Source organism: Artibeus jamaicensis, unplaced genomic scaffold (assembly GCF_021234435.1).
Source record: "Artibeus jamaicensis isolate MK-2021 breed Jamaican fruit bat unplaced genomic scaffold, CSHL_Jam_final contig_3126, whole genome shotgun sequence".
In the NCBI taxonomy this organism is placed as follows: domain Eukaryota; kingdom Metazoa; phylum Chordata; class Mammalia; order Chiroptera; family Phyllostomidae; genus Artibeus; species Artibeus jamaicensis.
The window spans coordinates 17747286-17759851 of NW_026521723.1; the positions used below are offsets into that span (position 1 = coordinate 17747286).

The 12566-nt window shown below is 43.3% G+C and overlaps 1 protein-coding gene across 1 annotated transcript in view; it reads right to left on the bottom strand.

Moving 5' to 3' along the window:
• Positions 1-9360: 9360 nt before the first annotated feature.
• The window catches only part of HGD (homogentisate 1,2-dioxygenase), a 34215-nt gene continuing 31009 nt past the window's right edge, over positions 9361-12566 (bottom strand). The window contains exons 13-14 of the mRNA XM_037139809.2: positions 12142-12323; positions 9361-9698 (exon numbers count right to left, since the gene is read on the bottom strand). Of these exons, the coding sequence (XP_036995704.2) occupies positions 9549-9698; positions 12142-12323 (332 nt within the window). The 3' untranslated portion in view covers positions 9361-9548. The remainder of the gene's footprint in view (positions 9699-12141; positions 12324-12566) is intronic.

Below are 12566 nucleotides of genomic sequence, written 5' to 3' on the forward strand. Positions count from 1 at the left end.
GTATGACATCTCTTCCCTCTCCGAAACAAAATTTCATTTCTAACAGGCTGGCTTGTTTAATTAATATATGTTTTTTTTTACCTGTTGTTACCTGGGGTCCTGCCTGGAGAAAAAGATTACATTCATGCCGTGGCTGAAATCCCATCGTGTTCAGTCTGATTTACTTATTTTTTAATCTTTTCTCATTCCTGTGGGCACCTGACAAGTCTACCAGTTTTGGGGAGATACAGAGGACTGATTATCTACATTCTTCAGGATTGTTCATGGGGTATTCGAAGGAATTAGAGATGTGTACAAGAAACTGACTTGATAAAAAACACACAATTAAAAATGTGGATACTTTAAAATTAGTAGAAATATAATGCTGTGAGTATTTTCAAAGATTCTGTTAGAGGACCCATTTGTACCTGTAACTGTGATGGTGATACTTCCGAAAGTGTGCCCTCTGGCTGCCTTGCTTAGACAGACTCCTTTTCCTGCTGGTGCCCTTTGTGGCCTGGAGAGACGCTGAGAAGTGTCATCTATCTGGACACCTTCCCAAGAAAATTCTGTGTGCATCTAATTGCCAAGCTTCAGGATTTCAAGGATTAGAGTCAAGTTCAAAGTCTGACCTCTGAGTGTCACAGGAGATGGATGGCTGATGAAATATCTGAGATTTTTGGAGCAAACCTGTCACCGAAGTTCAAACTCATTTCCCCCATAATCACAAGAACTATTGCCTTACCAATTTTGAGTTAATTCTTCATCACCAGTTACACTTAAACAATTCATCTCTTATTTGATAGTTAGGCTACAGAACAATCTTGGGGATGGGAAAGGAGGCAACTGGCTGAAGCTGCTCCAGATATCAATAGGAGAGACTCAGGCTACAGGATGATATGAAATCGTGGGCAGGAAAAGGTGGTACAGTTTCTTGTAACTGCATTTGCACAATTAAGCTCATCTTTTTCTTATAGTATGTGTTTTATATCAAAAACAGTTTTCTAAAGGAGGTTTTATTCATCCTTCATATAAGATGGAGACAGCATCAAAGAATATTGTTTTATATGGAGTGGCTTGGGTGAGGGAGTCGGATGTGGGGTGGTCAATTTCCCTGAAGCCATCTATGACAAGCCAGAGAGGCAACTCCTTCAAAATCACACTGCAGCAGGGGTGGCATGCAGGTGATTTGGTCCCATCAGGGCATTTGGGAAGAGACACTAATACAGGTTGCAAGGAGAACGAGCTGCTCTTGGTCTGCAGGTACCGGGGATTGGTTTCCTGGAGCAACTGGGGTACAGGAGCCTGTGTCCTATGAATAGCCATTAGGTCTCTGCCTTGATCACTTACTGAGCCCTGGTCATTTACTAAGCACTGAGGATACTAATAGGAAGAACATAACAGCTCCTTGGAGGAAATCAAAATGATGAAAATTATAGCAGTCAACACTTATTAAGCTTTTACTTGAGTTCCAGATACTAAGCTAAAGTAAGAGCTTTACACACCTCCTAACATACCTTAAAGATCCCCATCTTATGCAGATGAGATTTAGAAAAGTTAAATAAGTTGGTGGAGTCCTCTAGCTAGAAAGTGCTGAGATAGAACTTAAATCTGGGCAGCCTGACTGGGAGAGGGCATGTCTTTAACCATTCTTTGTAAGGGATAAAGGCCAGTGCTATAGGGTATCTGGTACTGAGAAAAGACATCTAATCCAGCCTGGAGGGTTTAAGTTGTAATGCCTGAAGAAGTACTATTTGGTAGTTACAAAATAGGCACAGGGAGTACAGTGAACAATATCGTAATACCTATGCTGTCAGGTGGGCCCTTGAATTACTGAAGGGAACACTAAAGTATAGGAACAGTCTGTCTGCCTGTGTCTTACACCTAAAGTGAATACAAAATAGTGTTGAATGCAAACTGTAATAAAAAACAAAACAACAAAACACCTTCAAGAGCAGGGACTCCCACTTGCACATTTAGTGTTTCTAGCACATTCACAGGTACGTCAGTGTTAGAACTGGAAAGATCTTTAAAGAGCTGCTATTCTTACAGCCTAATTCTACAGGAAAGGTTTGGACAGGAGAAATGACTTGTCCAACTCTAAGGAGCCCTGCCAATTTGAGGGTTAGGCATGCAGGTTGTAATAAGAACTGATCCGATGGCCCCGGCCCATGTGGCTTGGTCGGAGCGTCAACCAAAAGGCTGTGAGTTTGATCCCTGGTTCAGGCATATACGATGCTTCTCTCTTCCGTTGATGTTTCTCTCTCTTCCTCCCTCTCTAAAAGCAATGAAAACAATGTTCTTGGGTGAAGATAAAAAAAGAAAGAACTGCTCTGATGGCCCATATCGCCTGTTTGTGATTAGAAATGAGACTGTTGGGACGACCGAAACAGTTGCTAGCCAACCTCCTTCCCTCATACATAGTAGAGACTTGAAAAGTCATTTTAACAGGAATAGATTTGGAGAGAAATCTCTCTCCATCAAACATCTGAACGCAGATGTTTGGAGCAGTTTCAGTGTAAAGCAAGTATTAGCAGATTTGTTTCTTGGGGCCCATGAGAGTGAAGATATTAGATTCAAACTGAATGCTTCCTAGATTATTTTTGTCAAATTCTCACAGGAAATACCCATGGTGGGCACTAGCTGTTGCCCACTGATACCCCCTCTTCTCTTTCCTTTTGATAGAACCCCATTTTTTTAAGGAGACAGGTGGAATCCCCTTTATCTGCACCCTGCAATGGAATGATGTCCTGTCCAGGGCGGGGCCTGCCTTGGCCCTGAGCACCTGCATCAGCTCCAGCCACCCAGACCCAAAACTGAAAAATAATAATCTTGTTTTATTGATCTTTATTAAATGTATGTATAGCTCACATTTATTTTAATGTTTAATATAACAAGTATTTCCGGTCTTTCTTTAGACCCAAAGTTTGGTGATATTTTTGTGACCAGAAATATGTGCTGTAGGAACTTAACTTGTTTACATCATTTAGCCTACAGCAAAATTGGTTCTTTACACATTATTTTGTTTAAAATCAGCTTCCAAGAACCTACTGGTGAAGTTAAGTGGGGACTTACTGTACTCATATCCAAGCCACTATTTATTTTTATCTTTATTGTTTTTTTCCCATTACCATTTAGTTCCCTTACACCCCTTCCCCCACCAATCACTACAGTGTTGTCCATGCCCATGAGTCCTTTTCCTTTTTGCTGCATCCCTTCACCCCCTAACCTTCCCCCCCACCCCACCCAATAGCTGTCATCTGGCTCTTTATGAGTCTGTCTTTGTTTTGCTTGCTAGTTCAGTTTGTTCTTTAGATTCCACATATGAGTGAAATCATAAGGTATTTGTCTTTCTCTGACTGGTTTATTTTGCTTAGCATAATGTTCTCCAGGTACATCCATACTGTTACAAAGGGCAAAATTTCCTTTTTTATGGCTGAGTGTATTCCATCGTGTAAATGTCCCATAGTTGTTTCATCCACTCTTCTGCTAATGGACACTTGGGCTGCTTCCATGTCTTGGCAATTGTAAATAATGCTGCAATGAACATAGGGGTGTTTATGTTCTTTTGAATTAGTTTTTTGGGCTCCTTCAGATACACTCGCAGGAGTAAGATCACTGGGACAAAAGGCAGATCCATTCTTAATTTTTTGAGGTATCTCCATACTGCTTTCCACAGTGGCTGCGCCAATCTCCATGCTCACCAACAGTGCAAAAGGGTTCCCTTTTCTCCACATCCTTGCCAGCACTTGTTGTTTGTTGATTTATTGATAATGGCCATACTGACAGGTATGAGATAGCATCTCATTGTGGTTTTAATTTGCATCTCTCTGATGATTAGTGACGTTGAGCATCTTTTCATATGTCTATTAGCCATCCATATGTCCTTTTTGGAGAGGTGTCTGTTGAGGTCCTGTGACTATTTTTTAATTGGGTTGTTTGTTTTTTTGGTGTTAAGTTTTGTAAGTACTATATGAATTTTGGATATTAATTCCTTATTAGATGTTATCAGCAAATATGCTCTCCCATTCTGTGGGTTATCTTTTTATTTTGTTGGTGTTTTCCTTTGCTGTGCCAAAACTTTTAAATTTGATTTAGTTTCATTTGTTTATTTTTTTCTTCTTTCAAAGCCATTTTAGATTCTGTCTTAACTTTCACTTTAATTGAGTTATTAATATGCATTGTTAAAGTCTTAAATTGAACTTCAATATAGTTTTCTTGTTTTAAGACCTAAAAGATGGTAAAAAGGAGGCAGTACCTTTAAATTTTTCATACTTTGAACTTCTGTTATTCATTGCATTAGAAGGGTATGTGCCTTAATCTTCAGCTAAATGCTAGTTTATTTGGGGACAAGGACCTTTGCTTAACTCATCCATGTCTGCTACAGTAAGTGGTATAGTAGCTCCTTTGAGTCACTATAGCAACAATAAAAAATAATACTGAAAATAGTTAATATTTGCCTGTGCACACTCTGCCAAAAGCAGTGTGGGTGCCTTTAAAGCTTGGTCTCCTTTAACCTGCATCAAATCCCTATTAAATCCTTCTTTCAAATGAGGAAAGTGAGGCTTAGAGAGGTTAAGTCACTTGTTCAACCTCATTCAGCTATGAAAGTGTGGTCTGGACTCCTTAGTTACTATGCTTCCAAACAAATTCATGTCTAATGACCATTATATAAATCAGTATCTAATAATTATACTAAAAACAAACATATCAAGATCAAAACACCTCCAAAAAAGAAAAAAAAACTCTGAATAATAGCTACTTGCCTTTCAGTGCTTATTATGTGACACGTACTATTCTAAGCAATTTATCTACATTGGCTCATTTTATACTCACACTATCACTGTGAGGTAGGTACTGTCATCATCCACATTTTACACCTGAGGAAGCAGAAGCTCAGAGAACCTCTGTGTAGCTTGGTCAGGGTCACACAGCTAAGAAGGGATAGAGCCTGGATCTGAACCCAGGAAGCGTGGCTCTAGCACTCATGCTCTTAACCATGCAGCACACTACCTCACGAACACAAAAATAAATCTGGACATACTTCAGATTAGTGATGCAATTACTGAAGTCGATTATATAGACTTGAAGTCTAGCTGATCACTAAATATAAGACATTTAAATGTCAGCTCTCAAACTTTCTTTTTTTTAATTTTCATTTTAGTTATAAAATATCTTCCTAGAAGGACAAAGGCCCAGAAATGAAAACTCTGTCATCACTCTAGAAACCCACAACATGGAAACTGCGCATTAACTTGTAATTTCTAGACAGTTCACGTCTAGGCCTTGGGCTTCCTAACTTGCCTCTTCTTCTCCCCACGCTCCCTGGGCCCCATCTGGGCATCCTTGCTAACCTGGTGCTTTCCGGCAGGAGGCAGTGCCCCTCCCTACTGACTGTAGCCTGCTTTGCCTCCTGAGTGGTCCCTCACCATACATCCCACCCTATTCCACGTTTACCGGAACCTTGGGAGCTTTAGGGATATTTCTTCACCTCATTTCTGGAGACCCTAGGAAATCCTGGTTTGGACTAGGATCTGAGGTTGGAACGGAGGGTGTTTGGGATACTGACTTTAAGGTAATTTCTAAAACATTGGTCCTCAGTCTTGCCTATACAATTGTGATCACCTGAGCAGTTTTTTTAAAAATTATTATTTGGGTTCCATTCCCAGTGTTTCAAATTGAGTTGGTCTGAGATATACCCTGGGCGCTCGGAGCTGCCAGGAGATCTAATGTGCAGCTGAAGCTGACAACCACTGGGTAAAGAGCAGGGTGTCTCAACTTCAGAACAATCGACATTCAGCACCAGCTAATTCCTTGTAGAATAAGTTACTCCAGATAATTCCCTTGTAGAATGTTTACCTGCATCCCTAGCCTTTACCTATCAGATGCCAGTAGTACTCTCCTCAATTGTGACAATGAAAAATGCCTCTAGACTTTGCCAGATGTTGGGGGTGGGGGTTGCAAAATCTTCCCTGTTGAGGACCACTGGTCTACAGCTGTTACTAGTAGCCTTGGATGTGAGAGAAGTCTCTCAAAAAGAAAGAAAGAGAAGCCTGGCTTCTATTGCAGCCTCTCTAAGAGGAAAATATATAAAGATGCCGAGGGGACCTGGCAGAAAGCCCTCCCGTCATTGGAGGAAACCTTATCAGGGTGCCTTCCCCCCATTTTTATAAAAGTTTTTCTATTTCTAAGCAAAGAGATATATTTTGGGGGAGCCTGGCAGAGGAAGGTACAGTAAGTGCTCAGTTAACATTGTCAACAGGTTCTGCAATTGGAAGTGACACAAATAATTAAACCAATTTCACCAGAGGCTAATTGGTATAAACAAGAGCTAAGTTCCTATGGCATCTCCTCAACATTATAACAAAACAGCATCGAATGAAATGATGATATTTGAGATTAGGGAATTAAGGAAATGTTACAGATCTTTCTAGCTGATCTGAAGCACAACAAAACTAAATCTTCTTTTAATTAGTGGGAACAGCCTGGCTTGGGTGAAATACTGTGTCTGGCTGACAAGTTTCTGCCAGCAGTGGAGACCAAGTACATGGCTTTGCATGCTAAATGGATGTAAATCCAGAATTTTGCCTTAGCTTTGCTGCCAAACTGATGATAAAATGAACGTAAAGAGGTGAGAGTCTAGGTATGTATAACTGTAGGGTTAGATAGAGCTCATTAGGAAAAGGCCAAGTTTGGGAATAAAGTGTTTTAGTGGTTGTCTTTGGGTTGTTTGGGCCCCAGAGGAGAGTGGGGAAGTGAGAGGAAAGGAAGCTAACCATGTCGTGGGCACATGGAGCTTAATCTCAATGGATGTTGCAGGGAGCCAGGGTCAAATGTGAGCCTCCAAGGTACGGGGGAGAGAGTGGGTGTTTTTAATCCACTGATTGCCATTGTCACTGGTTGAGGGCTGTGTGCAGGTCAGTTCGATCCTCAGCACTTTTGCCAGGTTCCAGTTTGGGCCTCAGGCAGAGTTGCCCATGTGGTGCTGGCAACCGGAAGCACTTAGTTGGCACTGGGTGGCGATTGCTGGTGGAAGGTAGGTCGGTGGGCAACTGGCAGCGCCTGCTACAGTGATCAACTTTAAATTTTATTTTAAGGTATTAGCTTTTACTAGTTAACAATCTTGAACTTTTAATAAAGATTTCTTTATATTAAGGAACATTGGGAAGGCACACTAATCTCTGCCACCCTCAAAGATACCTTCATCTTATTGTTTGAGACCATGAAATACTGTCAGGAAACCAGCAGCCACCAGACTCCTTCTCAGCTCCTCTTCCCCTCACCCCTTATATCCAGCCCACTAACAAGTTCTTTCAGGTTTACTGCAGAACACTTGGGAATTCCTCTGCTGCCGCCTCATTAGGACAGTGTTGTCTTTTCCTGAACCATTGCAACGGCCTCCTGAGCTCCCCAAATCCACTTTCCTTTCAGTTTCTTGAACCCACAAGGCTTCTTGGAATTCTCCTCCTCCAGACCCCACTTGAAGCCAACTACACCCTTCCCATGACTTCCTTCCTTTAGGTCTGGCTCAATGTCACTTCTTCATTGAAGCCTTTCCTCTCTAGAGAAAGATGTCCTGCCTTGGCTTGTGTGTCTCAGTGGTTTGTGTGCTGGCCTGCAAATCAAAAGGTCGTTGGTTCAATTCCCAGTCAGGACACATGCCTAGGTTTGGGCCAGGTCCCCAGTAGGGAGCATGCAAGAGGCAATCACATATTGCTGTTTCTCTCCTCTCTCTCTCCTTCCCTTCCCCTCTCTCTAAAAATAAACAAATAAAAATGCTTTAAAAATCTTCCCTTCCCACCCATTATTTTCAACTCAGTATCTGTTTGTTTTCTTCTTGGTATTTTAAAAAAGATTTTATTTATTTATTTTTAGAGAGAGGGGAAGGGAGGGAGAAAGAGAGGGAGAGAAATATCAGTGTGTGGTTGCCTCTTATGTGGCCCCCTCTGGGGACCTGGCCTGCAATTCAGGTATGTGCACTGACTGGGAATTGAACCAACGACCCTTTGGTTTACAGGCCTGTGCTCAGGCTGTAGGCTTTGAGCTGGTATAGCTCAATCCACTGAGCTATACCAGCCAGGGCTCCTCTTGGCATGTTTCACAATTTGTAAATGTGTTGTTTATCTCACATGTCTCACCCTCTAGAATGTAACCTCTGTAAGAGTAAGGAACATACAGGTCTGTCAGCTTGACCATCATAGCCTTCATAGGCTTGCCATATTTATTTAGCAAATAAAAATACAGGCTTCCCAGTTAAATTTGAATTCCAGAGAAATCCTGAATAGTTGTTTTAGTATAAGTATGTCCAAAGGACATATTCAATTATTCAGAGTTTATTTGAAATTCAAATTTTACTGGGAATCTTGTATTTTATTTGGCAACCCTAGTTTCTGGGCCCTGATACATTGGCTGACACTCACTACATATTGTTGAATAAAAATCTGGTAGCAGCATATCAAAACTGCTACTATGGCAACAAAGTGGGGGCAATGCGCTAAACCTACAGAACTAAAGCGACAAATACCACTTCCCATTCCTTTCTGTTCTGATGTGACTGTCTCCTCATCCCAGGAGAATCCCATCAACTCACCTAAAGTCCCGGGCAGCCCAGTGTTCTGGGGGGGACGGGCCAGGGGAAGGGAGGTGCTAGGAGCAGCTTTCCTGCCCAGCGCTGCCTCTGTTTTGTTGTGATCTGAGTACAGGGGCCTTCGGGCTTCTTTGGCCCAGATCTCCCCAGACTGTCAGTCAGCTCACTGAGGGAAGAGACAACTTCTTTCTTTTCAGTCATTCATCCCCAGTACCTCACTCTGTAGCTGGACTCATAGTAAGAACTCAAATCACGGCTACCTAATGGACTGATAAGTGAGAGAATAGTAGGGTTACTAACTGTCCTGCTTGTGTTAAGACTGAGGGAGTTTTCTGGGATGTGGGGCTTTCAGTGTGAAAAAGAGGCCAGTTGGTACCCTCAGTGAATGATGCTCACTCAGTGGCTGGGCTTCTTTCATTATCATTATATGGTCTGCTACATGACAGCTGGCTGACCTGGATGCCCATCTGTTTAAGGATGACATTAGATGTTTGAAGCCCTGCTGACCCAGTTTGCTTCCGTATGCTTGAACTGACTCCTGATGCCTTTGCCTTGGCTTCAGCCTAAACTCATGGTCTTTATGTTGGCCTGTCCTTCCTTGTGATGTTGTTTTTTTGGTCTGTGGTAGATGTCCTGAACCCGCGCTTCTAGAATAAAGGCACTCAGGTGGACTGTGCTTCTAGAATAAAGGCTAAGCATACGCAGATGGATCTCGGTCCAGTTGCATGGACTCTAGTCCTGGCTATTACAGGTTCGCTGTATGAAGTGCTGATTATGACCAGTTGCCACTTCCATACAATGCCAGCAAGTATTTATTGAATAATTAAGCTGACAGACATATAAATTTCCAAATACATTTCTACAAATGTTTCAATCACTTGACAGTAAAAAAGTGAGTTCTCATTTTAACCCGCCTCCTCCCCTAATAGTGCCTGAAGTCATGAGATTTTAAAGGAACAACTATGGTAGCAACGCTCCAGTCTCAGTTAGCTCCTGCTGGGTTCCTGGAATTGGGTGTGAAGCGGCTCTTGAGAGGCTCCCAGCACTTGTAGTAGTTCTCATCCAAACCAGGAGAGGTCTTGAGCCCCCACTTAGTGACGGCCATATTTAGAGAAGACTCAAACATAAATGCCTGTAGGGAATGACAAGAAAGAAGAGGTGAGGAGGATAACATAACGCATTTGATTAGACGTCTAGGGAGAAGATGGGAGCGGGTAGATCTTTGGATAATAAATCATGTGTGCTGGCATGGCAAGGGGAGCAGGCCCACACCCTGGGTTCTGGCTCTGACCGTAGGGTCTTCCACTTATCGGTGGAAGATACCTTGTGCAAGACCCTAAACTTCTCAGGGCCTCAAGTTTCATTCTATGAAATGAAATCAGGCACGTAAGCCTCGCATTGTCCTTGCAGCATTATGGGGCTAAATTTGCTAGATCCCAGGGCAGAGGTGGGAGAGTCCTAGTAATACTCATCCTCTCAGGGGCAGTCACTTACTGTGGCTACGTCCTGGAGAGGGAGGCCACAGCCCTCCCTTTGGGAGGTGAAAACTAAGTGTCAGAGCTGGGAATTGGCTTATCCGAAGTGATGGTAACAAGAAGTGGCAGAGCTGGGATTTGAGTCTTTCTCTTTCAGGACTCTGACCAAGAAATAAGCTGGGAAAAGGAAAAGGAGGTAAAGAGAGAGTGGGAAGGAAGAGGGGAGTAGGAGGCAGGAATGGCTGTAGCCGTTTTAGAAACCCTGTTCCCGAGGGCGTGGAGGGCGGATGCCCTGCTGTGCCCGGGAGGTCTTTGAGGTCTTTGTCTGCAGCAGTGAGCTTGTGTTAAGCGCTGTGTGCATTGTAGACATTCCGGCTTCACTGAGTACCAATTTTCCCACAGCAGTGGAGATGAGTGTCCCTGCCCAACTGCCCACGACAGGCTTGCTGTGAGGACTGGACAAGATCATGTGCAAGTGCCCTCCACGTTATAAAGCACTATACCGATATTCAGGTTGTTATCATGGCCATTATTGTTGTCTCTTTGCTGACAGCTTCTCAGGAGACTGGCTGTCTGACTGGAGTAGGAAAACCCCATCCCAGCTGAGCTATGAAGTATTGTATGAAGTTAATTCATTGCAAACTGAAACATGGATGAGACATGTAGATGGGCTTGGATTCAAATTATCTAAAGGGAAACGGTGAGGGAGGCCCAAAGTCAGGGCTGCATGAAGTGCTGGGCCCTCCACCACCAGGTAGCACGGGCTTCCTGGCTGCGCAGGGCTGTCCAGCTCCCAAGCCCCCACACAGAAGAGCTCTTTCTCATTAGTGCTCTGAGCCCTAGGCATTACCCAAAGTCTTGCTCTCATAAAAACAGCTCTGGCCTGTGCCTCGCTGTGGCAGAACATTGCTCTCTGGCCACACTGACTATCCCAAAGGTTACTGAGTAGTAACTGTGGAGTAGCCTGTGCATCCCCATGAGCCTTCAGAGGCAATAGCTTAACTAAGGTTCTCAAGCCATGTCTCTACAAGAGCTCCGTAGAAGCCCTTGCAAGGGCAATGCAGCTGACGTGAAACAGATGGGACTCTTCTCAGCCTTCCCCTATAAACCAGCCCTCCCAACTCTGGCCCCAGGATTTGGACTGAAAGCAAACTGCACTAGACAGAGGGGCAGACAATGCTCTGTGCTTAGTTAGTTTGCAAACTGGGCATGGAGTCAGGTGGGTCTGTGCTATTGATTTTAAAGTCAGGTAGCATTGAAGGCATTTGTTTAAAAATGTAATGCAAATTTGCATATAATTTAGTATAAAATTACTCCTGGTGGTTCATAAACTCTACCTCCAAGAATGCAAAAATAAAATAAAATCAAGTACCACAGCCGTCTGCAATTGTGTTCAGCCTTGATGTTTACAGCCTGACACAGGAGGAATACAAAACAGGTTTTAAATCCCATTGGTTTCATCCCAGGCCAAAGGAGAGCAGAAGAAAATGAGCAAAGAACAGAGAACTGCTGCTCACAGTCCTGACTGCAGTGATGCAAACCCTTCCAGACCCTCCTTGGTTTGACATCCCGTAGGAAGTAACATCCTGCATCCTCTGCTACTGTGGCTCTAGATGAGGATCACGTCAGAAAGCAGGAACCGACTCAGACAAAGCATGTACACACAGGGCTACATGCCGGTAATCAAAGACCCTTCTTCCCATAGTATTAATAATAGCCCCTCCCTTACATTCAAACGGTGCTGGGCGGTCTGTGAGGTTAAATTATGGCCCCCTGCTGGCTTGGTTACCATACCCAATCTACAGATGGGGAAAATGAAGCAGAGAAGTTAAGTGACTTAGTCAAAGTCACACAGAAACTAAGAACTGGGATTTGAACCCAGGCCTGACTCCAAGTTCAAACTCTTTCTACACTCACTACATTAGGAGTCTAGTAAACACGCAGGGGTGTGTGAATACACACATGGGAATAGACACACAGACACACACTCTCCTCTCCTGACTCCTCCTCTGTGACTTAGAAAAAGTGAAAAATAAACAGTTCTCTCAATAAGACTGGGGAGTCCAGAGGCCACCAGGGCCTGGCATTGAACTTGCTCACCATGGTGCCATCAGCAATCCTCTCAGGTGCCAGCTTGGCTTTGCTGGCCTTCTCGAAGCAGTCGGCATCGGGCCCATGGGGAGTCATGGCACTGTGTAGGCTGCCTCCTCCTGGCAGGAAGCTGCCTTGCTTTGCCTCATAGTGGCCTTTGATGAGCCCCATGAATTCACTCATGCAGTTCCCTGCGAAGGTTGAAGCAGTATTATTTTTATTATCCAAGGCAGACCCGTAAACATTAAGACCCTTCAAACATTATTTCTGCGGAATGACAAGAAGATAAGATTATCTGATACATTTTATTAAGATTAACAAAGAATACAGATTGACAAAAAGCAACCCTAAAACATTCATTAGTGTGGAATTCTTGGTACGCTCTACTCCCTGGACGTGTGGATTAGCAGAGGTCTTCTATTCTACTGCCTGAA